Source organism: Neofelis nebulosa, chromosome X (genome assembly GCF_028018385.1).
Source record: "Neofelis nebulosa isolate mNeoNeb1 chromosome X, mNeoNeb1.pri, whole genome shotgun sequence".
NCBI lineage: Eukaryota > Metazoa > Chordata > Mammalia > Carnivora > Felidae > Neofelis > Neofelis nebulosa.
This window is the reverse complement of record NC_080800.1, coordinates 113155161-113181589: the sequence shown is the minus strand read 5'-3', so window position 1 is coordinate 113181589 and position 26429 is coordinate 113155161. Positions and strand designations below refer to the sequence as shown.

Below are 26429 nucleotides of genomic sequence, written 5' to 3'. Positions count from 1 at the left end.
CGGAGACAAATGGAGAGCCACAGAGACGCACACGCGCTGAAACATACGAAGAAAGTGTTCCGCGAGAGTCCCGGGGACAGAGGGAGAGACAGAGATCCCGATTCTCCAAGCGCACGCGCTGGCGAGACAGCCTGAGCAACGAGAGACAGGGACAACTAGGAGAGACAGCCGTAGATCGTTAGAGCCAACGGCGAGAGACAGGCGGACGGCGACAGAGACGGAACTTCGCGCGCGGAGAGACAGAAACCGCAGGGAGACACGGGGGAGACAGAGATAGAGAAGAGATGGACGGAGACGCGGAAGCGGGAGGCTTGGGGAGACGCGGAGACCGACAGGGACAGGCACGCAGCGAGGGACGGTGAACAGGTGCACCGGGGACTCACAGAGATCGTCGAGGAGATAGGCTGAGAGAGACGGGGAGAGACGAGACCGCACTGGGAAAAGACGGAGGAGCGCACGCACTAGCGAGAGACATAGACAGTGACAGGGACACAGGGAGAGACGGGAGCGCAGCAGAAAGAGACGGAGGGAGAGACGGGGACAAGGCCGGGAGAAAGGCAGAGAGAGACAGACGTGCACACACAGCTACAGAGAGAGTGCGCTGCCGAAAGGGGATGGGGGGGGGGGGGGCGATGGGGAGGGAGACTGAGTCAGAGACATTGACCGAGACTTGGAGGGAGAGACGGGAGTGACGGAGAGACAGAAAGGCAAAAGAGAGCACGACAGACTGACGGAGACCGACAGCGCGCACGTGCTAGCGAGAGACCGGGAAGGAGAGACAGCGTGCGGGACACGGGCGGGCGAGAGAGTCGGAGAAAACCGGTGAGACGCGGCACACACACACCCCCCGAGAGACACGTGACGAGTGCGCTAGTGCGGGACACTGGGGTGAGAGAGACAGCGACACGTAAACAGGCAGAGACAGCGCGCGCGCATGCGCCGGCGGGAGAGATCGCTGGAGAGATGGAGAGACGGTGGGAGAGAGGCGCAGCGCGCGCGCGCCCGCTGAGGGGCCGGTGGGGGTGGGGTGGGAGTGGGGGGGTGGGGGTGGCGCCGAGACCCCGAGAGGGAGGGCCGGAGGGGCCCGGAGGGGCAGAGGAGGTTCAGACGAGCCGCGGTCACGCGCGGACTGGCGCGGCGCGGCGCGGGCGTCCCCGAAGCGGCCCCGCTCGGCGGGGTGACTAACCCGGCCCGCGTGTTTTCTTTGGTCCCCGGCACAGGCACTGAGTGCGGTCCCGGCGCGCCTCCGCCGCCCGCCCTCTGTCGCCATGACGTCCACCTGCGCCAACAGCACGCGCGAAAGCAACAGCAGCCACACGTGCGTGCCCCTGTCCAAAATGCCCATCAGCCTGGCCCACGGCATCATCCGCTCGAGCGTGCTGCTCGTGTTCCTCGCCGCCTCTTTCGTCGGCAACATCGTGCTGGCGCTCGTGTTGCAGCGCAAGCCGCAGCTGCTGCAGGTCGCCAACCGCTTCATCTTCAACCTCCTGGTCACTGACCTGCTGCAGATTTCGCTCGTGGCCCCCTGGGTGGTGGCCACCTCCGTGCCTCTCTTCTGGCCCCTCAACAGCCACTTCTGCACCGCGCTGGTGAGCCTCACTCACCTGTTCGCCTTCGCCAGTGTCAACACCATCGTGGTGGTGTCCGTGGACCGCTACCTGTCCATCATCCACCCTCTCTCCTACCCCGCGAAGATGACCCCCCGCCGGGGCTACATGCTCCTCTACGGCACCTGGATCGTGGCCATCCTGCAGAGCACGCCCCCTCTCTACGGCTGGGGCCAGGCTGCCTTTGACCAGCGCAACGCCCTCTGCTCCATGATCTGGGGGGCCAGCCCCAGCTACACCATTCTCAGCGTGGTGTCCTTCATCATCCTGCCGCTGGTCGTCATGATCGCCTGCTACTCCGTGGTGTTCGGTGCCGCCCGGCGGCAGCATGCCCTGCTGTACAACGTCAGGAGCCACAGCTTGGAGGTTCGGGCCAAGGATCGTGTGGAGAACGAGGACGAAGAGGGAGAGAGGAGGGCTGCGTCCCGGCGCCAGGACGGAGGTGAGGCCAAGGCCGAGGAGGGCGGCGTGCAGGCCGAGGAAGAGAGCGCGGAGGCCAGTGCGGGTAGGGTGGCGGCCGCGGGCAGCGAGGAGGTCTGGGACGGCGGCTGGGTGGCCAGCGAAGGCAGCTCAGAGGGCCGGGACGGTGGCCCCCAACCGGCCGGCAGCGTGAAGGCGGACAAGGGCCGCGTGGAGGTCAGCCAGTGCAACGTCGACCTGGGTGAAGATGACGCGGAGTTCGGCGAGGATGACCTCAACTTCAGCGAGGAGGACGTGGAGGCAGTGAACATCCCCGAGAGCCTCCCGCCCAGTCGTCGAAACAGCACCGGCGACCCCCCTCTGCCCAGGTGCTACCAGTGCAAGGCTGCGAAAGTGATCTTCCTCATCGTCTTCTCCTACGTGCTCTCCCTGGGGCCCTACTGCTTTCTGGCGGTTCTGGCCGTGTGGGTGGATGTCCAAACCAAGGTGCCCCAGTGGGTGATCACCATAATAATCTGGCTTTTCTTCCTGCAGTGCTGCATGCACCCCTACATCTACGGCTACATGCACAAGACCATCAAGAAGGAAATCCAGGATATGCTGAAGAAGTTCTTCTGCAAGGAAAAGCCCCCGAAAGAAGACAGCCACCCGGACCTGCCGGGAACAGAAGCCGGCACAGAGGGAGGGACCGAAGGCAAGACCGTCCCTTCGCACGACTCCGCCACTTTGCCTTGAAGCTAGCCGGAAGGCAAACCTTGAACTGTCCACCGTGCGGAAAACGGGAGCGGCTTTGTTTCACACGGACCCCCCACAGCCCCACTCATGCCAACCCGTACCATTTCAGGCCGAGGTGTTGCACACATCCTTCTCACCACGAGAAAGACAGACAGACAGATAAGTATACGGAAGAGGTAGGAACTGGAGCTTTCCCTTAAAAGTGTGCCCCTCAAAGCACGGACTTGAGGATTCTGACTGAAATTTCGCGGCCCCCCCCCCCACCGCCCCCCGCCCCAAATTATTAGGCTCTAAATTTCTTAAGGCAACAAGGGCTATCCACTTGGGTCCTCGATCTGTCTCCCCAGAGCTACAACGTCCCAGCTTTTGCTCTGAGGGAAAAGGAAGAGGAAGATGACGCCTGTGAACCTGGGGACTTTTAGGCCCTCGGGTCAAGAGATCATGGGTGAGAGCTACAGCCCAGGTTCAACTGAAAGAAAAGCAGTGGACCAAATCGTTCCTGGAGCCCAAGAAGCAGAACCTGACTGACTGATCAGTGTTGTAAACTGAAGAGACCCACAGTCCGGTGCAAAGACTGTTTTGGAACCTAAGACAAAGGGCGTCGTGTGTTGAAGATACGAAGAAGGTTCCCAGATCCTCTCAAGGGACCCAGAGAAGTGGAAGAGGATATTAGGGCGTGTTCGAAATGGGAAGCCGGTCCAAGGGAACAGTTAGAGAAATAACACACATCCATGAGGCTAAACAGTTGGCTGTTTTCTTTTTCTGTAAAACCCTGGGTTTGTGCATGGGCTGGGACCAAGGTCATTCCATACGCATGGAAAATTGTCAGTTGACACTAAAACGGTGTTTGTTCCGTCTCCTATTTGAGCCACGGTGGGACAGGAATCACGCCACTACTTTGTAATGTCCCTCTTGTGGTCGAATTGGGATGCCCGTCAGAATCTTCCACATCTCCTCTGCCAGTCCCAGAGGCCTTTTCGGTCAAACAGATTTTTCCAGAAAAAAAAAAAAGAAATGTAACTAGGAGTGGCCAAAAGTTTCTCAAGCTCACACTCCCGATCGAGAGTGACGTGCCCATTAGAAATCTCTTTTGTGTCAAGGGGATCATAGACAAGAAACGTGACCTCCACGTGGGGAGCAAGCGAGGCAGAGTAAACATTTTTCTTCCTCCAGGCACACCCATGGGTTTTTTCTACCTGTGGCTCTCCCTTAAAGCCCTTAAGCTCCCCGGAGATGTGGAAGAGAAATACAAGAGAGTCAGAAATAGCAGAGAGGATGGTTTCTCAATACCTAGCAAGCATCCGACCTATTTCAAGCAACCCGAGTTTCAAAGCATTCGGGTCAGACATGTCCCGATCATTGCTATTGAAATGTATTGCTTTGGGAACACCGTTACAATATCTAAATTATCCCCAGGGTCAGTGCAGAGGGAGGGCTTTTCACATCTCCGACCCTGAAATCACTCTGGGTCAGGAGATCCCTGTGTGTTCCTGGGGGCCCAGACCACGTCGACATGACCAAATAACATGGGCCCCCAAAACGGTCAAGAGAGTGTTTTTGATCGTCCTGAAGGTCAAATTAAAGCCGACTGGTGGCCAGTCAACTGTTCATGCAGAAATCCAATGTTAATATGGGTGGAGGCACAGGTGGGAGGATTTGGTTGAAAAATGTTCATCGGCCGGTTGTATATAAAGATGGCCACATTCAGAGTTTAGCCTCATTCTTGTGCGGTTACCGTGTCTGTATTAGAACTCAAACTTCAGCCATGTAAATGCCCGCCTCACTGATATTTTCTTTATCTCTTCCTCCTCACAGATCCCAACCCGAGCTTCTCAAGGGGGAGAGGTAAACAGCAGCATTATTTGAGCTGTGAATAAGTCTGCCTGGAGATTTGGGCTTGCCATGTTCAGGATTTAGGAAAGTAGCCGGGATTGATGCAAACAGTGTTAAGCTGGCCTGTCAACTCAGTATGACCACGATAAACTTACTAATTCCGACCCCATTAACCTGGAGTGTGTGGCAATTGAGACAAGACACGCGGGCTGCTGTTTACCCTCGCGCTATCGTTCATTTTTCTACCAAAACGTATGAAGCGAATTCAGAGTCGTCAATTTATGACACCCGTTCATTGCCACATTCTCACACTGCCCCGTCCTCAGAGGATATCTGGGTGCGGAAATAGCCTGTGTGGGCGATCCTCTTATGGGGGGAGGGATATTGCCTCGGAGGTCTGTCATGGTCAAGAGTTCCAAGCAGCTCCGGCCTGTCCTTTGGGTAGAAATGCTTACCTGGGTAGGAGACAGGCTTTCAAACGTAAGTGTCCTCAAATATGATGTTGAAACTGAACTTCTCGTTTTATTTTTAAAGCTCAACCCCTCCCAAGTGTATCAGAGAAAATTGTTTGCCAAAATCCCAAATCAGAATGGAACCAGAACCTGTACGAGCGTGGTAAGTTCATTTAACAGCACACACAACATTCTCCAGGGCGCCAGCACTCGCCAACTTCCTTCTCAGAGCTCCTCTCTTCCCTGTTTTAGTCACTGTCTGTTCTTATGGCAAATTGGATTTTTCAAAGGTGAAAACCTTTTGAAAATAGACTGGAAAAGAGGACCTTCGAATCGAGAGCACTCTGCTTCGCTGACATTTTCTGCTTAATGAACAGTGGGGCCTCTAGTTAGCTCGAGATAGCAACTGCTTCCAATTTTGTGCCATTTCGAATAAAACACTATCAACTTAATGAGGTTTTACCGCACATACTCTTTTGTCATTTAAAACTCTGGAAACACACACAAAAAAGTCATCATCAGCCTCACACATCCTCACGTGCAATAGCTCTCCCTAAATGTTCCTAAAGGATGTATTCTTTTGCCAAGGCCACTTCATACGTGCAGTAAAAACCCCATTAAAGTACAGGGGCCAGACGAACCAGACTTTGAAATGATGTGATTTCCAACTTAATGATTTCCTTATTTAAAAATAATAAAGCATCTAGTTTTGCCAAGGAGCCGCAGGTGCTCTCGCTAACGTACCAATTTCAACAAGCTTGGGAAGGCGGTAATAAGGAACAAGCCCAGGGCTCCTACGATGCAAGGGTCCATCTTCTCGACGGCACCGCCGACGGCACCTGCTGGGAAGTCCTCTGCACTGCCAGCTCCCTGCCTCCCTCTTGCCCATCACACCCCTGCCTCCACCTGCCTCACTCCCCCTCCCCCTTGCCGGGCGCTCGGTGGGCTCACCCCCTCCCATGCGTCCCCTCCTCCTCGGGCACCCAGAGCTGGCACGTTCTCCAAGGGACCCCGGGGGCCCGAGGAAGCAGGGAAGGAGAGAAGTGAAGGATAGGAGTGGCCAGCAGTTAAAGGCATGTTTCCGTCCAATACAATTTAGAGATGACGGGATATCAACTTCAAATCCGACGTAAGGAAAAGGGCCATTTTATCATTTAGGAGGTAGGCACCTGGTTTCTTACCCAGAAAAGCACCCACTACCACCCATCTTCGGGGGCACATTCAATCCTGTGGACCACCGTCCACTTATTTCAGAAAAAAAACCCCACAGAACACTAAAAAAATCCCTTACCGATAAAATTACAAGGTGCCTAACGTTGCCTTACTCGATACGTAATTAGCCAATCGAGCTGAAGTTACTTCAGAAGGTTTTGTTTTCGTACCACCTTAAGGAATAACGTACGAGATTAAACTAGGCGTTCTTTCTTAGACTTTGCCAAGATGCTCTTAAAAATGTCTGAGATACACCATTTGGAAGAGAAGAATCCTGTATCACCTGGTAGTTGGAGAGCCCCCAAATCGAAGCCTCCGAGGTGGTTGGGAGGAAGGCTTCGCCCACATTTTGAGGACAAAAAAAATCAAAAGAAGTGTTTTCCCCTCGTCATGTTTTTTTGCTGTATTGCTCTTTAAGACAAAACCCATGCCGTCAGGAGAGGCTTCTCTAAAGCAAACCGTCTTTTCCTCCTAGAGCAGACGAAAGATTAAAGGAACAGTTGGCTGCCAGCCAGTTACCAAGATAAGGAGAGAAAAGCGGGTCAGTCATGGCTTTTAACCCTGTCCCTCCTTATCTCTGTCCCTCTCGTTTTCTGCGGGCCGGACAGGTGCTCTTGACCCCCCTCGAAGCCCCTCCCAGCTTAGGCATAAGGAGACAGGCCGCCGCCGAAAACGTAGAAAGAATGGAAGCCCTTGTCATAAATTCTTTCCAGTTACTTCCAAACGCTCTCTTCCTCTACGGCCAGCGCCCTGCCTGCTGGCAGCAGTCTTCTGCTAAAAGCAACAAGACTGGCTGGAGGCAGAAGTAGGAAAGCCACGGTCTGCAGAACTTGACCACTGATTGCCGCGTCACCGGCAAGTTCACCGCTCTTTGGTAAGTAGAGTAGGCACCCTCGAGGTAAACAAAGGTTGCCAACGGGAGTCAGACGTTCCCACCGTCACCTCCCAAAGCTCTTCGATCCCAAAGCACACACACACCAGGAGGAGACCGCATCATTTCCACACTCGCCAGAGGCTCGCCGTGTCTGAGGGTTCATTACCGGATCTCCCTTATTCCAAAAACGAGACTGGTTTCGGTTCGGTGCTTTAAAGTTGAGTGGATTCCACCACCCCACCCCCCACCCCCGCTGCATCCGTGTTACAACTCTGATGTTAAAAATTTGGTATTTTTGTCCGTTTCGGTGGTGTATTTCTCTCTGTAGTAGTTCTCCGAATTGTAAGCTGTAACTGTATATATAATACCAGTGTTCTTGGAGATAAGGTGCTAGATATTAGATCTTCTGTGTTCGTAGATAGTGTCACCCTCGAAAATGGGTAGATGTACATGTAACGTTAATCAAGTGCATGCGGAATTCTCTGTGTGACCCACACCTTGGTCCGTTTCTGAAGTAGAACGTAGTACATTCGTTCGCAAAATTTCATTTTTAAAGTGTATACTACAGGCTGTATAACATGGCTCCAAGGTGGGGTAGCAGGTAACGGTGCCTTTAATTCCTCAAGCCCCTGGTAGAGTCTCTGACAGGTGAGAACTCATTCTGGTACAATTGGTCACTAATGCGAATTAATCATCTCGGCTGAAGTCCCCACTGGCAGTTCTCCACGACACTCTTGGCACTGGTATGCCTGTCGTCCACGAGTTGAACGTATAGAATGCAGAATCCGAGAAGACAGTCCTTTCCCCCTCAAAGAGCAAAGACCCCCGGATAGGCTGTTGGAGTCCTGTTAGCAGGATTAAAAAAAAAAAAAAAAATACCGTGAACCGACAGGATTTGCATTTAGCAGGTCTATATCGTACCCCTCCCCGCCCCCTAGAGCAGCGCCCAAACCAGAAAAAGGCTGCTCTGGTTTTTTTCTTTGGTCGGTCACCTGAGACAGAAGACAGAGCACGGGTGGGTAGATAAAGTAGTGGGACTCCTCCGGGGGTCACAGCTAAGGTGTTTGAGAATATCACAATCGTGTATCGACAGCGTTTGCGTCAGACAAAAAGAGAGAACCATGAGTTTATTATATTTTAAGAACAAAAATATTAAAACTAGAAAACTGTGTATATATGGATACCCTCACTGAATAATTTCTCAAACTGCCTTTAATACCAAATTGTATGTGCTACTTTGAGACTGAAAACAATAGAAATCTTCATTTAGTCAACAAACAGTTCTCCTTAGTATTTTAAATCTTGAATTTAAAATGTTCCTTTTCCTTTCCCCTCAAAAATTTGTCATTTAAAAGTGCCTTTTCAAAGGATTGCCAAACTACAATCCTGGGGCCAGGTTCCCATTGGCACAATTTACCTTCAGGTGCACAAAAGGGGTGGGGCTTTGTCCTCCTCACCCGGCAAGAAGAGAAACCCCGTCACACCCCAAATTCATAAATCAATACTGTTACACGGACCAGTGTCTCAGAGACTCTGCCCAAGGACAAGGTTTCATATATTGGTTGGCTTAAATTGGATCGTTTCTAAAATGGTTACCATGCATTTTTTTTTCTTTTTTTTTTTGCTGGACAGGAATAATGGACTCCTGCTTGGGGAAGGCAGAGAGTTTGATGTTTGTGGCTTAACTAATTATTATTGAGTAATGTTTGTGTTTTTTAAATAGGTGCTGTTAATCTGTCCTTGGTATTCTTCTTAAATATGCTAAATAAAGTCTAATTTTAACGTGCGTATCTGGTCATTATGTGGGAAGACAGCGAGGGAGACACAACCAGCTGTTCGTGCCTCCTCTTTCGCTGCAAGGGAAGACGCGGGATGAACTAACTGTATTACACAGAATGAAAGACGGGGGCTCTGAGATTTCCTATTGTGCTATCCCGATATAAGAAGTATGCAATGGGACGGGGGAGCCGTCCTGATGGGCTTGCCGGAAGAGGGGCGGGTGCCTAGCCCTCTATGAATGAAAAGGATGTCAAAGTGAGGGTGGGGTGGGCAGAGTGGAGAAAGAGCCGGTGGCCTGTGGGGCTACCAGTGCCCGGCTTTATTCCCAAGGCAATGAGGTTGGGGGGGGGGGGGGGGCGGGGCAGGGAATAGCCTTCATTTTCAGGAAACAGTACTGCCCAGCACCCGGGTCACCCCCCACTGGGCTCCTGACCCCCCCCCCCCCCCCGGTGCCCCGCTAGTCAGGACTAGAACACCTCCCCGGGCCCAATCCGGTCACAGCCACCGCGGCTCACCAAGGTCTGGGGGACAAGAGGGCAAGTGCATATTTCCTGGAGCCCCAGGGTGAGAAAACGGTGACACCTCGAACGCCAACCATGAAATATGTACACACGGGACACGGATGAAATAGTCAAATATGTCTAAAACTTAAGAGCCCGTGAGTTCGTCTGGAGCTGACGTGCTTGACCTACTCGTAGCTCTTCTTCTGTCATTTCATCAGCAGTAGCTCAAGGAATCGCATGCCTCGTGCTTCCCGAGTGGCATTCAGGGCCCACACGCAGAGGCTCAGGGAACTATTCATCTCCGTTTCAATCAAATGAAGAGCCCTTCTCCAGTTTTCACTCCAAAATCAAGCTAAATACTGACTGACACATTGTATTTCAAGATGTTCAAAGATGGCTGCCATGAGAACCGCATGTGGCCACCTTCACCTTAGCCTGTGAATGCCTTGTCTAGGCGGCGACTTTTTCCTGCTGCAAAACTAAATTTGCCTTTCTTTGTCTTTTTAGCCCTTATTATTGAAGCATAGTTGACTTAGAATGTTATATTAGTTTCAGGTGTACGACGTAGTGACTCAACGATTCTATACGTTACTCACCGCTCACCACGGTGGGTATAGTCACCGTCGGTCACCACACAACATTATTACGATATTATTGATGGTATTCTCTTTGCTGCACTTTTCATCTCCGTGACTTATTTTACAACTGGAAGTGCGTACCTCTTAATCCCCTTTGCCTATTTTGCCCATCCCCCCACACCCCTACCCTCTGGCGACCACCAGTTTGTTCTCCGCATCCGTGAGTCTGTTTCTGTTTTATTTGTTCACTTGTTTTGTTTTGTTTTGTTTTTTTAGATTCCACGTATGAGTGAAAGCCTATGGTATTTGTCTTCCTCCGTCTGACTTATTTCACTTAGCATAATACCCTCTAGCTCCATCCATGCGTAACAAATGGCAGGATCTCATTCTTTTAATAAATTTGCCTTTCGAGCAAACTACTACCATTAATGCAAGTAGGAGGGCTTGTGAGCTTAAATAAAACTATCAGGCAGCCAACCCGGCGGGAGAAGAGTCCCCCGAAGCTCACTATAACAACTGCTTAGTTCAAAGTATTTAGAGGAGAATGGAATTGGTTCCAATGAATCTCATAACTGCACTTACTCCTCACAGGGCTCAGCCTATGATTCTGAGACTGAATGGAAGAAAGTCGAGAGGATCTGAAAATTCCACTGTTAAGAGACACCTTTGACCTTGCGTAGCCACTCCCTCCTCTCTCACCGGCCAGCTCCAGGTCCCAGGCCTATTTGCCACCAATCAGAGCCCTGATCCTTCAATGTAGACAAAGGCATCCTAGTGGTTCGGGAATTACCTCCCTCCGTGAGGAAACCAGTCGAGTTCCACGTCCCCCCAACTCTCCTTCAGAATGCAACTCTCTGACCCTGTCCTTCTGAATTTCAATCTCCCCTTCAAGGGTAACCCGACTTCTTTGATTCCTCCCCCCCCCCCGCCCCCGCACACACACAAACAAGTACTCCTCAGCTTAAGGACGGCTTTGAGAATGTTCATGAATTGAAGCATATGTGTACGTTGTTTTCAAACGTTTTCCCCAATAAGGCCAATAATTATCAATAAAATTTATCACAGGAAATGTAGGATTTTCATGACTGCTTCCCCAAAACGACAAGCTGGGAGAATATTTGCCACACAAATTCCTGACATTTGGGGAGTTATGACACCTGACTATTGTTTAGTCAAAGCAAATAAATCCAAGAAAATTGAGTCCCAAGATTTTTAATCTACACACAGCTAAGTCAAACTTGAACATTCTCAACCTCCAAAGGACAGCAAACAGAAAAAGACAACCAATAACCAGAAATGTGCAGATTTAATTGAGGAATATGACAGCGGTATCTGGTATTTCATAAACTTTATATGCTAAACCAATGTGCATTTTTAAAATGGTCATCCAGGGACACCTGGCTGGCTTAGTCAGTAGAGCACGTGACTCTTGGTCCTGAGTTCAAACCCCACAATGGGCATAGAGATAGATAGATAGATAGATAGATAGATAGATAGATAGACAAAATGATCAACTACAAGAATGGAATACAGTTTGTCCAATTCACTGACGTTAGAAAAATTCACGTTTTATTTAACATTTATTTGACAATAGTTCTGATGCCGTATACAAAATGAGGAAGAAAAAGGAAAAAGAAAAAAAAAAAACATTTCATCTGAAAAGCCAGTGTGCTCACCTTTCATTTTGTAAGGAAATGTGCCTCCTTGCTCTAATTGCTTTCAATTAAACCTTTTTTATGCTATCTTTTCAGAATGGTCTGACTTTGAATAAACCTGTTTCCCAACCTGTTTTTTCCACACACTCGGTATTTTGTGTCATACAAACGGAAGCCAGACAATGAGATTTTTAAGTGATATCTATTTATTGATGTTCATTTAGATACAGATGCATATATTCCAAAGCCACGGTGATGTGCCTGGAAGCCCCTGGGTACGTTCTTTAATCCACTTTCACCACACTGTAGATTTTAATAATAAACCAAAAGCAGGAAAAAAAACCAACTGTCCCTGAAAGAAAATGAAAAAAGATCCTTGTTAACCAGACACTATAGCAAATCAAAGCATGTCAGTTTTGAGGTGGGCCACTGATTCTCTAAGTCTCAAGACTTGTACCTTATCAAATAAAAAAATCACCAGGCTCTCTTGCCGAGCAAAGAGGATGAGCAGAAGGGCTGGAGTAGCTTAAGTTCTCCATTTCAAAAAGGATACAAAGAGGTCCAAGGCTTGTTCCTAATATAATAAACTTGGTAGAACTTGCTTCGATTTAGAAAATGTAAATAACCGTTATCATTCTATGTAACAAAAGTGGCAGTAATCTATTATTTACTTGCATACCCTGGACATATATTAGGTTTTTTTTTTTTTTTTAACACTTCTTTATTTTTGAGAGAGACAGAGACAGAATGCGAGTGGGTTAGGGGAAGAGAGGGAGGGAGACTCAGAATCCGAAGCAGGCTCCAGGCTCCAAGCTGTCAGCACAGAGCCCGACATGGGGCTCAAACTCACAGAGTGTGTGATCATGACCTGAGCCGAAGTCAGACGCCCAATCAACTGAGCCATCCAGGCGCCCCTATATTAGTTTTATAAATCAAAGTTTTGTCTTATTAAACTTGAGAAATATCCCATTTCTGGGGATTTATCTAAAAGAAATGACCCCATAGAAGGAAAAAAAATTACATCCAAAAATGGCGTTCATAATACTATGATTTATGATATTGAAAAATGAAAAACAAACCAAATGCCCCCAAATAGGTGACTTAGCTCAATGCTGGACTAAGTGCTCAATGAAATAAGACAGTCGTCAAAAGTGCCTGGGTGGCTCAGTTGGTTAAGCGTCCCACTCTCGATGGTCGCTCAGGTCATAATCTCCCGGTTTGTGAGATCAAGTCCCACCTTGGGCTTCGTGATAACAACACGGAGCCTGCTTGCGATTCTCTCTCTCCCTCTCTTTCTGCCCCATCCCTGCTTGCTCTCTCTCTCAAAATGAAACATTTTAAGAAATGACAAATTTAAAGCAGCATGGGGCAATCTCTGTAATATGGTGTTAGGTAAGCCAGACCTTAACTCACCAGTGTGGACACGGTATATACACTTAAACCCAAGGACCAGATAGAGCAGAGCGTGGACAAAAGAAAATACCTTTATATTTACAGTGATACAATTCTGGGCAAATTTTTCTTTACCATAGGATTTCATTGATGTTCGGGTTATAAAAGCAATTCTCAGATATTAAGGTTCAGTGACTCAATCAAAGAGAACTCTAACAGTTCTCTTTCCCAGATCCTATAATCTAATGGGGCACCCCAAGACAATTCAATCGTCTAGGAAAACATCTTAACCACAGAAAGCATTAGGCAGGATTTGGTCCCTTTTTCTTTGCCATTCTCCAAGCTCAGAATAACTTCCCATCCAATATACTATCATGCCACTTCCCTCCCTCCCTTCAAAGCTCCTTGTCAGCAGTCAGTATGGTACAGTGACTAAGACCATGGGCTCCGGAGTGACACAAATCCACCTATTCCTACTTTAAGCTTCCTCTTCTGAATCCAGCAACTTTAGGGGTTCAGGAGACAACAATGTGTAGCTAACACATGCCTCCGAATCTAAGACATTCCTGACTTCAATTTACTGCATATTATCCCCATAAACTACGGAAATGTCTATGAATTTTCAACTTTTTGGTGCTCTACTTACAATACCCAAATTGTCTCCTACCCGAGACACAAATATCCAGCAACCCTCACACTGTTCTGATAGTCGACTGAGCTCAGTCAGCTGACTTCGGAGTCAGGCAGTCACTTAGCTATATGATATAGAACAAGCTACCCATCTCTCCTGCTCCTCCTAAGTGAAAAGGAGTTATATTCCCACCCAAATAACAGGCTTGACCTGAGAGAAAAAGGTAAGATACATGAGAGTGCCCGTCAGAGTAGAAATTACAAGAAATTACAGCTGCCGTTCATGTTCTGATTTGAAAAATAGGTTCATATTGAAAAATATGGTCACATGGGGCTTATTTAACTAGTGTAGTAGGACTCAAGATTGCCTGTACCCGGGGCGCCTGGGTGGCGCAGTCGGTTAAGCGTCCGACTTCAGCCAGGTCACGATCTCGCGGTCCGTGAGTTTGAGCCCCGCGTCAGGCTCTGGGCTGACGGCTCGGAGCCTGGAGCCTGTTTCCGATTCTGTGTCTCCCTCTCTCTCTCTGCCCCTCCCCCGTTCATGCTCTGTCTCTCTCTGTCCCAAAAATAAATAAAAAACGTTGAAAAAAAAAATTTAAAAAATAAAAATAAAAAAAAAAAAAAAGATTGCCTGTACCCTGGAATCATCTAGGGAGATTTAACAACTACTAATGCCTGGGTCACAACCCCCAGAGATTCTGATTTAATTGATCTGGGATGCAATCTAAGTATCAAGATTTTTAAAACCTCCCCAGGTGATTCTAACATGCAACCAGGGTTTCAGAATCTGTGGACTAGCGGGGCGCCTGGGTGGCTCCGTCCGTGAAGCATCTGACTTCGGCTCAGGTCATGATCTCACAGTTCATGAGTTCGAGCCCCGCGTCGGTCTCTGTACTGACAGCTCAGAGCCCGGAGCCTGCTTCGGATTCTGTGTCTCCCGCTCTCTCTGCCCCTCCCCTGCTCGTGCTCTCTCTCTTTCTCAAAAATAAACAAACATTAAAAGAAATTTTTTTTTAATTTTTTTTTCAACATTTATTTATTTTTGGGACAGAGAGAGACAGAGCATGAACAGGGGAGGGGCAGAGAGAGAGGGAGACACAGAATCGGAAACAGGCTCCAGGCTCCGAGCCATCAGCCCAGAGCCTGACGCGGGGCTCGAACCCACGGACCGCGAGATCGTGACCTGGCTGAAGTCGGACGCCCAACCGACTGCGCCACCCAGGCGCCCCTAAAAGAAATTCTTTAAAAAAAGAACCTCTGGACTAGCCTGCCTGCCTTCCTACCTTCCTTCATTATATGTAAGCAAACATAATTAAGTATAAAGAGAGGTGGGGAAATTTCTCTTCTGAAGGTCACTGAACCACACAATTGAAAAAATAACTTAAAAGGATCTGGAGAAAATTAAAAAAAATTTTTTTTCTACAACTCAATTGCGTGTAGCACAATTTGAAGGTAGAAAAACAGAGACGGGCCAAAAAGGGAGAGAACGATCACTTCAGTGTCTCTGTCTACTTTTGCCTCAGGTCAGAGAAAGTACTAAAGCAATACGAGAAACGTCCTGGTTTCTTTCTAAGCTTCATAACCTTTTACCGTTAGGTCAGGGGATACATAAGAAAAAGGCAATCTCACCACAGAATCTTGATGAGGCACTCCAAGACAAGCAGAGAAGCCCATTTTTCCCCTTGTCTTTTGCCTAATTGCAGTCCTAGCACATTCTACTCAATATAACCAACCTTTAAAGGGTCTTCCCACAGCCACGGTGGGCGCTAAATTCCAATACACATTAATTTAAGAATGTGCAGCACTGAGTAAACCATGCAGACAAAAGCTTTTCCTCAAGTTGGAATTAAGGCCGTGCGTTGCACGAAGGAATGAAGAGAAAGCTTGTTTGGAGAAGAGAGTCTTGAGGGTCGTGACTCCCTTCAGCCATGTTTGATTCAGTATTCATGAAGCACTCTCCCCGGGCCTGGCCCTTGCTGGCCAATGGGAAGGACAGACAAGGGCTCTTGTAGGGACTGATCTCAGGTGATGTCTACACACTCCTATCTCTACTTACATAGACAACACGTTAAATCCTTCTTCATTTGCATCCACATCTTGTGGATCCACATCACCAAGACCTGCCAGTTCCAACTACTTATGACCTTTGGAATCACCCCCTCCATCCGTCTGCCCAACTGCACAGCGACTGGGCCTCCAGCCACATCCTTTTCATCTCTCATCTAGAAAACTCTCTCGGCTTGTCTCTACCTCCAATCTCTCTCTTTCTCTCTCTCTCCCTCTCAAATCTATCTTCCACTCTGTCAGAGTGACGGTGAGATTTCCAAAGCACAATTTTGATTACCATGCCTCTACTTAAAACCTTACATTGTTTCCCATAGCAGAAGCACTCAAACTCTGGAGTGTAGGAGAAACCTTTTAAGCTGTTAAAAATAAACATCAGCAAGGATTCTGATTCAGGGCTGTGCGATGGGCCACGGGCATCAGATATATTGGTTTTAAATAATTTTCACAAATGAATGGGATGCACACCCACATTTGAAAACGACGACTGGATATAAAAATTCCAACTCCTTAGGGTTGGCACACGAAGCCCTCCAGGACTGGGCCCTACCCTACTTCTTTAGGACTTGTTCTTGCCACTTGCCATCCCATGTCTTAAATTTCTTTTTTTTTTTTTAATGTTTATTTATTTTTGACAGAGAGAGAGAGAGAGAGAGAGAGAGAGAGAGAGAGAGAGACAGAGCATGAGCAGGGGAGGGTCAGAGAGAGAGGGAGACACAGAATCCGAAGCAGGCTCCTGGCTCTGAGCTGTCAGCATACAGCCCGACGCGGGGCTCGAACCCACAGACTGCGAGATCATGACCTGAGCCGAAGTCGGACGCTCAACCAACTGAGCCACCCAGGCGCCCCACCCATGTCTTACATTTCAAACTCCGGCAGCCCAAAGTTACCTATAGATCTCCACATACCATGCCTTGCTCAGCCTGTCAGTTCCCCCTTCACCCTGTTAAGACTCAGTCTTCCCTCAAGACTCCACTCTATCACTTTCTCCAGCAAAACTTTTTCTGATCTCCTTCGCTCCCCCCACCACCTATGCCTGAGCTGGGAGGCCCTGTTCGGGGCTTTCACAAAAGCCTGGGCTTCACTCTACTAGGCAACTTGCCACAATGCATGGAAATGATCTATTTGGAGGTCTTCTCTCTCCAGACTATAGCCGTAAGGCTAGGGGTTAAGCCTTGCTCAGTTTTGTACCCCCAGTGCTCAGCATAGTGCTGAACACGTTGTAGGCAGACAGCACTCGTTTGTTAAACTGAACCGTTTGAATGAACTGCATAGCAATGTAAGCTCCACGAGGGTAGAGATTTTTATCCCGTTATATAAAGTTTTGCTCACGGCTAAAGTCCCGGCCTCTAAGGACTGACGCACAGTAGGTATTCAATATATACTTCTTGAATGAATGGCAAGAATTTGGAGAGGGCATCACAGAGAAGATACTCTAAAGCAGGACTCAGGGGCATTGGAGGATGGGAGACAGCTATTTGAGACAGAGCAAAAAGTACCCATAAAGGCCTGGAACACTTAAACCCCGGCAGTGTTAAGGAACAGCGAGAACCATGGCAGAAGAATTGGGACATTAAGGATGTGTCATCAAAGAACGAAAGGAACACTGGGGAGCCTGGCTGGCTCAGAAGCACACACGACTCGATCTTGGGGTCGTGAGTTTGAGCCCCATGTTGGGAAGAGAGATTACTTAAAAATAAATAAATAAACTTTGAATATATTTTTCAAAAATTAAAAAAAAAGTACGAATTAAGGGAACACCAAAGACGGCATATAGGAGAAAAAGTAGGTGAGAGCCAAATAGGGAATGCCGAGTTAAGAAGTTTGGATTCGATCAGGCAGGCGCCTGGGAGCCAACGAAGGCACATAAGCCAGAGAATGAGACGACCAAACTTGTAGTTCATGACGATGACAATAATGATGATAATAATGCTAATAATGATGAGCATATCTGCTGTGTCCTAAATACTTACATGCTCAGCCCTGGGTTAAGTGCTTACATGTGCGATCAGATTGAGTTGAAGTCTCCGAGGTAAGTACTAGGATTTTCCCCACTCTGCGAGGAAAGAGAGGCTCAGACAGCCCGTTGACTGGCCTCACAACACCCAGCCAATAAGCAATACAGCTGGAGTTCAAAGCCAACCCTGTCCGACTGTTCCAGGTCAGGGAGATCAATACAGGTTGAGGTGACCATGAACTGCTTTGTGCAGAAAGACCTCGAAGAATAAGCACCAGGTGGACACAAAAAGCTTGGGGTGGAGGGAGTAGACATCAGTTCAGGTATGCGATGCCAGAGAATGTAAAATACACGATACGAGAATGCCAGAGAATGCAGATTCTGCTTCCCTCCGGGGAAAAGGAACACTTCCCTTCCAAACTAGAGGAATACCGGCTACTAGGGGCCCAGAGCTGGAGGAGGCCAGCAACCACTTGCGCTGGGAAAAACAATGGGAGCCGGAAGTTTTCGATAGCCTTGAGAATCGACGGGACTCTGTCCTGCTCATTTCTACAGCACTTAGCATTTAGGGCCATAAAATGTAAGTTGAAATCAAAATGAGCTGGGACTGAAGAAGTAATGAAACTATTCCAGAGGAAAAACTAGAAGAATGTGCCTCTATTTTTTTGTTTGTTTTTTGTGCCTCTATTTTTTTGAAAGAAGGGTCAAAAGGGCATGGGAAACACTTGAGATACTGTGTTTTCATCATGGATTCCCGAGGGCGATATTGTATTGTCTTACGTGCGCCGATCAGCTCTCCCGATTAAGAGCAATCTACCTGGTCAAACAGAGGACCACAGAGGAGAGTCCGTGGGCATTCTTCCGTTGTTGGTTTGGCCTCCGCCCAAGGAGAGTCTCTCTCTTGAAGAGGACATGCAGAGTTGTATTTAAGAGAATGAGCTTTGGAGTCAGACCAACCTGGGTTTGACTGAATCATAGCTCCAACGCGTACTAGGTGAGTGACTTTGAACAAGTCACTTAATCTCTCTGGGTCTCAGTTTCCTCACCCATACAATGGGACTTACATGACTTAACACGTCGTGACAATTAGACAATTAGGTGAAAATTAAGTGAGATAAATATATGCCAACAGTTGGTACATAGTCAACTCAACAAAAAATAGTCTCAGATCTGTGTTTCCGTATTCCCTATTAGCACATCGCCAAGCCCATAGAAGCTTAATAAATATTTGTTTGTCGGTTAACAATTAGCATTAATACGTCTTTATCCCTTTTTTTGATTTTTTGGCCTTTAGAGCCGAAAACTTTACTAAGGCGGAGACAACTTGGTGTCGTAAAATACAAAAGGCCCACTAGAGCTAACATTTGTGTGTTGAGGTAATTGGACTTTTCCTTCAGGATATTTCATCTTACACTGATAAACTATTACACAGTAGAAACTCTCAAAACATATTGAGCGTTGTGAGGCTCTTTTAATGAATAGAAATACATTCAAAGCACAGACACTTAGTGAGAAAGCCACCAGAAAGGCACTCTGCACCTGGCTGACACTTCTTCTGGGTCTCAAACGCTCCTTGTACCACACTGGCTTCAACACCACACAGTGATTGGTGGTTCGGAGTCTCAGATTCTAAACATAATCTTGATTCCTGAGACGATCAAAATTGTCTTTTGAAAATAGCATCAACTCCCAGGTAAAAGTGAGGTTCAGAAATAGTTCACTCTAGACCAGGGTTTCTTAACGGTGGCACTGTTGGGCATTTGGGGCCAGATAATTCTTTGCGGTAGAGGGCTGGTCTGCACATAGTAGGATGGTTAGCAGAATCCCTGGCCCCCACCCACTAGATGTCACTACCAACCTCCCAGTCATGACAATCAAAAATGTCTGCAAGGGCACCTGGGTGGCTCAGTCGGTGAAGCATCCGACTTCAGCTCGGGTCATGATCTCACAATCGGTGAGTTCAAGCCTCACGTCGGGCTCTGCACTGACAGCTCAGAGCCTGGAGCCTGCTTCAGATTCTGTGTCTCCCTCGCTCTCTCACTGCCCCTCCCCCACTCACTCTGTCTCCTTCTCTCTCTCTCTCTCTCTCTCTCAAAAATAAATAAACATTTTTAAAAAACTAAAAAAAAAAGTCTCCAGATATTGCTAAATGTTCCCTAGGGGCAAATTCACCCCTAGTTGAGAACCACTGCTCTCAATGGCTGAATAATAGATTGTGGCTAAATGAAAGCATTTTTCATTGCTTGCCTAAAATATACATCATCACATAAAATATTTCATTTACTACCCAATATCCATGGAAGCCAGGTTTACATTAGGCTATACATTATAATACAACATAGCACTATAGACTTTTAGAGAAGGAATCCTAAGGTTAGATCTTAACTGGTTATTGTGATCTTCTGTCCTTCCTATCAATATAAAAATCTATTATTTCAATTCATTTTCTTAAGCCTTTAACTTATTTGGGGTGCCTGGCTGGCTCAGTCAGTAGACTGTGTGACTCTTGATCTCAGGGTCATGAGTTTGAGGCCCATGTTGGATGTAGAGATTACTTAAATAAATACATTTTTAAAAAATAAATAAAGGGGCACCTGGGTGGCTCAGTCGGTTGAGGGCCTAAGTTCGGCTCAGGTCATAATCTCACAGTTCATGAGTTCAAGACCTACATCGGGCTCACTGCTGTCAGCACGGAGACCACTTTGGATCCTCTGTCCCCCTCTCCCTGCCCCTCCCCTGCTTGCATTCTCTCAAAAATAAATAAAACAATTTAAAAATTAAAATAATAGGGGCGCCTGGGTGGCTCAGTCGGTTAAGAATCCGACTTCAGCTCAGGTCATGATCTCGCGGTCCGTGAGTTCGAGCCCCGTGTCGGGCTCTGGGCTGATGGCTCTCTTTCTCTCTCTGCCCCTCCCCCGTTCATGCTCTGTCTCTCTCTCTGTCTCAAAAATAAATAAACTTTAAAATAAATTAATTAATTAATTAATTAATTAAAATTAAAATAATAGGGGCACCTGGGTGGCTCAGTCAGTTAAGCATCCAACTTCAGCTCAGGTCATGATCTCACGGTTTGTGAGTTTGAGCCCCGCATCAGCTCAGGGCCTGGAGCCTGCTTCCGATTCTGTGTCTCCCTCCCTCTGCCCCCCTCCCTTGCTCACACTGTCTCTCTCTTTCTCAAAAACAAATAAACATGTTTAAAAAATTAAAAAATAAATAACATAAAATAATAAATACATAAATAAATAAAAATAAAGGATTTGTAGCAACATGGAAATAGACTTAGTGTATAAAGAGTCTTCCCTAGAGTCACAATACTCAATATTAAAAGATGACAGCTGTGAAGTCCTAGCCTTCTGCTGTGATGACACAGATGAATCCAAATACCAAAGATAAATGTGGTGATCGCAAGGAATAGCTTCGGATGAATGCATAATTATTCTAAATGAGTGTGAAACTCCTCAGCATTTTTTACCATGAGTGGACACTGCTAATTTCCAAGTTGCCATTAAAAAAAAATCACTTTCAGGGGCGCCTGGGTGGCTCAGTCGGTTGAGCATCCGACTTCCGCTCGGGTCATGATCTCGCGGTTTGTGAGTTCGAGCCCCGCGTTGGGCTCTGTGCTGCCAGCTCGGAGCCTGGAGCCTGCTTCGGAGTCTGTGTCTCCCTCTCTCTCTGCCCCTCCCCCGCTCACGTTCTCTCTCTCTCTCTCTCTCTCTCTCTCTCTGTCAAAAATAAATAAACATTAGAAACAAATTTTTTTAATAAAAAAATCACTTTCAGAAGCATGTGTCTACAGCAAGAAAGAGTAATCAGCAATTAATAACCGTACTCTTGTGTACATCTATATTCTCAAGACTAATGATTTAATTGAGGATGCCTTCCTCAAAAGTGAAACAACATGAACATAGACAATAAGACCTGCTTCCTGCCGTGAACCTCAAGATACAATGATAATGAAAAAATAAAAGCAATTCAACAGGAAAAAACTATATGATGATGAAATGTAAGGAGATGCCATTTACAGGTCTGTGAGCAGACAGGGATTCTTAAAAAACAATTCTAGAAAATAGACGTCAAAAACACACTTCATAATTTTACTAATGTTTTTTCTGATAGGAACGATAACCAGAATTTACCCGGGAGGTTTCTCATCCCTATGATGTAATTTTTAAAAAAGATATGGAAACATCACGCCATAATTGTATCTCCTCTCTTTCACACTCTACACAAGTCAAGAAGAAACATGTGCTTTGCACAATGAAGGATACAAAATAGGCATAAGACATAGTCCCTGTTCTCAAGGAGATTCCAATTCCATGCTCAAACAGTCTGGAGGAGGCTTAGAAAATACACTGAGTAGGCAGAACAGGGGCCCAACCCCCAAGGTCAGTTTACCCTTGATAGACAAGGACATATGTCACTATTAAAGTTTTCTAATTAGAAGAATGACGGGCGCCTGGGTGGCTCAGTCGGTTGAGTGTCCGGCTTCAGCTCAGGTCGTGATCTCATGGTTCATGAGTTCAAGCCCCTCATCAGGCTCTCTGCTGTCAGCACGGAGCCTGCTTCAGATCCTCTGTCTCCCTCTCTCTCTGCCCCTCCCCTGGTCGCTCTTTCTCTCTCTCTCTCAAAAATAAACAAACATTTAATTAGAAGAATGATACAATCACATTAGTCCCTTGTTTAAACTCCCTGAACTTCCTATGGCTCCTCTAATAAGATCTAAATTCTTTAATATATTTTCTAAGACCCTTGTAAGATCTGACCCCTCCTTACCTCTCTAACATCACTATTGTCTCCCAGAGCCCCCCTCCCTCTAACGCCATCCTAAGCTTCTCTGTGTTCTTTGAAGATGTCAAATTCCTTCCTATGTCAAGACTTCTGAACACACTGTCACCTCTGCTTGGAACAGTTGACCACCCACCTCTTCTTTAACATCATTTCTTCCATGAAGCTCATCCAACTAATAATTGCTTGTCTCCCTGCATTAGAATATAAGGTCCACAAAAACATGGGACCCCTATGTCTTCTTCACCCCTATGTCCCCAGCACCCGGCATAGTGTAAGCATTCTATAAATATGTGTTGACATATTAAAATTAATCTTGGACCGAATTGCATTAATATAATGAAAAAAACGACAGAAGTTCACCATCAGGTATTGTGCGGAGTGGGCTAGAAAGAAGAGACTTGGGTCCAGCCAACTGAATAGGAGGCTGTCGGAGCAATTCTGGCATCAGGGAACAAAGGCCTCGACCAAGACCAAAAGCAAGAGGTGGGCAGAATGAACAAAGATAAGAAACTTCCGAAGAAGCATGACTAGGGAAGTTTAATCGGCTATCAGGCATGAAAGGGCTATGTTAAGAATTCCTGACTCGGGAGGGGCACCTGGGTGGCGCAGTCGGTTAAGCGTCCGACTTCAGCCAGGTCACGATCTCGCGGTCTGTGAGTTCGAGCCCCGCGTCAGGCTCTGGGCTGATGGCTCGGAGCCTGGAGCCTGTTTCCGATTCTGTGTCTCCCTCTCTCTCTGCCCCTCCCCCGTTCGTGCTCTGTCTCTCTCTGTCCCAAAAATAAATAAACAACGTTGAAAAAAAAAATTAAAAAAAAAAAAAAGAATTCCTGACTCGGGAGCTGTCGCCATCGAGGAGGTAAACAAAGCCACAGGACCGAACGGGCTCCGCCAGGGAGGCGGTACAAAGAGGAGACTGAAATGCTGAAGACTGAAGCTTGGATAAAGGCTAGAGGTAGGTGACAGGATAGGGGAAGGGAAGCAAAAGAAAGCCCAGAGGGGCACAAGGAACATGACACAAATCACACTGAGAGACTTCCACAGAATAGGTGTTGGGGAGTGAGTTGCAGAAGCCAAGGAGGGTGACGGCTAGAGAAAGGCCACTGGATCTGGCAAATCACCGGGAACCTTCACGAATCAGAATTCGGGGGGAGGGTGACAGATGACACCGCAAACGGTGGAGCCAACCAATGGGAGAAGATTTCTGCCCGCAGTGTGACCATTCGGGATTCCACCTACCTTCGGAAAGAAGCTGTTGTAATACGAGGCTTCCAGAAAAAAAGCAACCGGAGTCAAAGTGCTAGGTAATGAAGAAAACAGAAGCCTGAAATTACCGTGCTCAACACAGCCAACTCCATATCGCCCAAATATAAAAGCCAGTCAGTCCCTGGGGGACAAATCCAAAACAGAAGACACGAGGGGTGTAGAATGTCCAGTGGCTGAGAGATGAGAGGAAGTCTGCACAGCCTTCTGTGTACCGAGGGGTTGAGACCGGCAGCTCACGGGTAATACGGTATCAAAAAGGAGCCGCCACCGAGATGCCTTGGTTTCTCCGGTGACATTTACACCTGTCTCAGGACTTTGATTTCTTTTTTTTTTTTTAAGTTTATTTCTTTTTACAGAGAGAGAGAGAGTGCACACGCACACAGGAGAGAAGCAGAGAGAGAGAGAGAGAGAGAGAGAGAGAGAGAATCCCAAGCAGGCTCCAGGCTATCAGCACAGAGCCTGTCATGGGGCTCGATCCCATGAACTGTGAGATCACGACCTGAGCCAAAACCAAGAATTGGACACTTAACCAACTGAGCCACCCAGGCGCCCCTCTCGGCTTGGATTTCTGACAAGTTTCCACTGTGGATTTTTACACATTTGTTGAACCTGAGACTTAAAATCCGAGACAGTAACTTAAAATTTGTCAAAATGACCTGTGACTTGAGCTAAAACTAGAACTTAAAATGAAGAAAAAGTATGGGGTGCCCGGATGGCTCAGTCGGTTGACGAGCATCCGACCGGCTCAGGTCATGATCTCGCAGTTTGTGAGTTCCAGTCCCACATCGGGCTTGCTGCTGTCAGCATGGAGCCTGCTTTGGATCCTCTGTCCCCCTCTCCCTCTGCCCCTCCCCCGCTTGTGCTCGCTCTCTCTCTCTCTCTCTCTCTTTCAAAAATAAGTACAACATTTTTTTTTTTAAGGGAAGCAGGTAGATGGGTGCCTGGTTGGCTCAGTCATAAGAGCATGCGACTCTTTTTTAATTTTTTTAACATTTATTCACTTTTGAGAGAGAGAGACAGACAGAGCGCAAGTGGGGGAGGGACAGAGAGAGGGAAACACAGAATCCGAAGCAGGCTCGGGGCTCCGAGCTGTCAGTATAGTGGACACACTGATGACTAGAACCCACAAACCACGAGATCATAACCTGAGACGAAGTCAGAAGCCCAACTGACTGAGCCACCCAGGTGCCCCAAGAGCTTGTGACGCTTGACCTCGGGGTTGTGAGTTCAAGCCCCACATTGGGTATCGAGATTACTTAAAAATAACATCTAAAAAAATAAAATATAAAATAATAAACTCTTTTTTTAAAAACGTGAGGCAGATAGAGATGGAACACTGCCTCACTTGTACTGAAAAGGGTTCCAAGCTCTCTGACCTCATAATTTCCTTAACCGGATCATTTTATAAACCACTCCATTTTGTCACGTACTTCAACAAGCCTTCATCTACAGAAAGGCTGCTGTCACATCTTGAACCCAAATAACAACCCCAAATGAGTAATCCTGGGGAGTATACATCTTGTCCCTCACATCTAATTGCTTATATGGCCACACATTTGCTTCATCTACTTTTGCTAATTTAAAATTTATTCAAGTCAGTTCATTTTTATGCTTGGAGGCTATTCAAAGGTGATTACACATAACCCTTTATGTGCTTTGGAACACATCCCTACTGTTTAGAAACATTCACAAGGGACAATCTTGAAGCTAAGTACATCAGGTCCCTCTGGTTCCCCAGGCTTTACAATCTTTTATCCCCAAAGCATAAAAATGAACATGATGACTTTGTTCCCTATTCCTTCCATTAGTCGTTAATTGATGCTTATCACATTATTATCTCCAAGTCTCTTCAGAGAGTGTGAAATGCATGAAGTCATTCTGTGGTTACCTGTGAAAAGGAAGAAAATCAGGACCATGACCATCGTGTACCCAAAATACAAAATGGCGCTTGCCGTGCCTGTGATTTGAAGTTTGGCGAAGAAGTAATGAACTGTATATATCAAAAGGTAAACAGCTGTAAAACTGCTAGTGAAAAAGGCTCTCCACCACCAGTGATAATCCTGCAAAAAGAAGTAGAAAAAAATCACTTTAGGTGAAACCTAACTCTAAACGGGTTAGCAATTATTGTGATAACAAACCACATGAAACAGGCTCCATTAGATTATGGATTAGAAGAAATCCAAGGGGAAGTTTTATAAGAAACCGTCGGACTAATGTACGTTCTGCTTGGGGTGCCTTAACATTGATAAACTCCCTGTTTCCAGGGGGACCACGTGTGCCCTCGGAGACCGTACTTGTAATGCACGCATCCTTTCTGTCATGACACTGCCTCAGCCTTGGAAGGCTTTCGGGTCAGCTTCAATTTACTGGCAGGAGCTGGGCCTGAATTGATGTTTCAGGCCAGGTAGACAAAGGTTAGTACAGAAACTGCATATAGAGCTTTATGGTGAATGGGATTTGTCTCACCCAGCTGAATTCAGGACCCATGGGGGCATGACTGAGGTCAATACACAGGTTTGCCTCACCCTTCCCCACGGCTCCAACTGATGCTCATTTTACTGTAAAGGCACTGTGGTCAAGGGCCAAGGGAACCTACAGTGCAGAAAAGAGTTAACATAGCAGGTCTGAAGTTGCTATCTTTAGAAGGGCCTGCTTGCAAGGTTGGCCCTTGGCTTATATCTGAGAAT

The 26429-nt window shown here is 47.1% G+C and overlaps 2 protein-coding genes across 2 annotated transcripts in view; one reads left to right on the top strand and one right to left on the bottom strand.

Annotated features, from left to right (window-relative positions):
* The first annotated feature begins 1222 nt into the window (after positions 1-1222).
* Positions 1223-8745, top strand: GPR101 (G protein-coupled receptor 101). Its single transcript, XM_058712639.1, has one exon. The coding sequence runs from the start codon at positions 1269-1271 to the stop codon at positions 2760-2762; it is 1494 nt and encodes a 497-aa protein (XP_058568622.1). The 5' UTR covers positions 1223-1268; the 3' UTR covers positions 2763-8745.
* Positions 8746-11834: 3089 nt separating this feature from the next.
* Positions 11835-26429, bottom strand: part of LOC131502015 (transmembrane 9 superfamily member 2-like) — an 89809-nt gene continuing 75214 nt past the window's right edge. The window contains 2 exon segments of the mRNA XM_058712638.1: positions 11835-12000; positions 25631-25802. Of these exon segments, the coding sequence (XP_058568621.1) occupies positions 11933-12000; positions 25631-25802 (240 nt within the window). The 3' untranslated portion in view covers positions 11835-11932.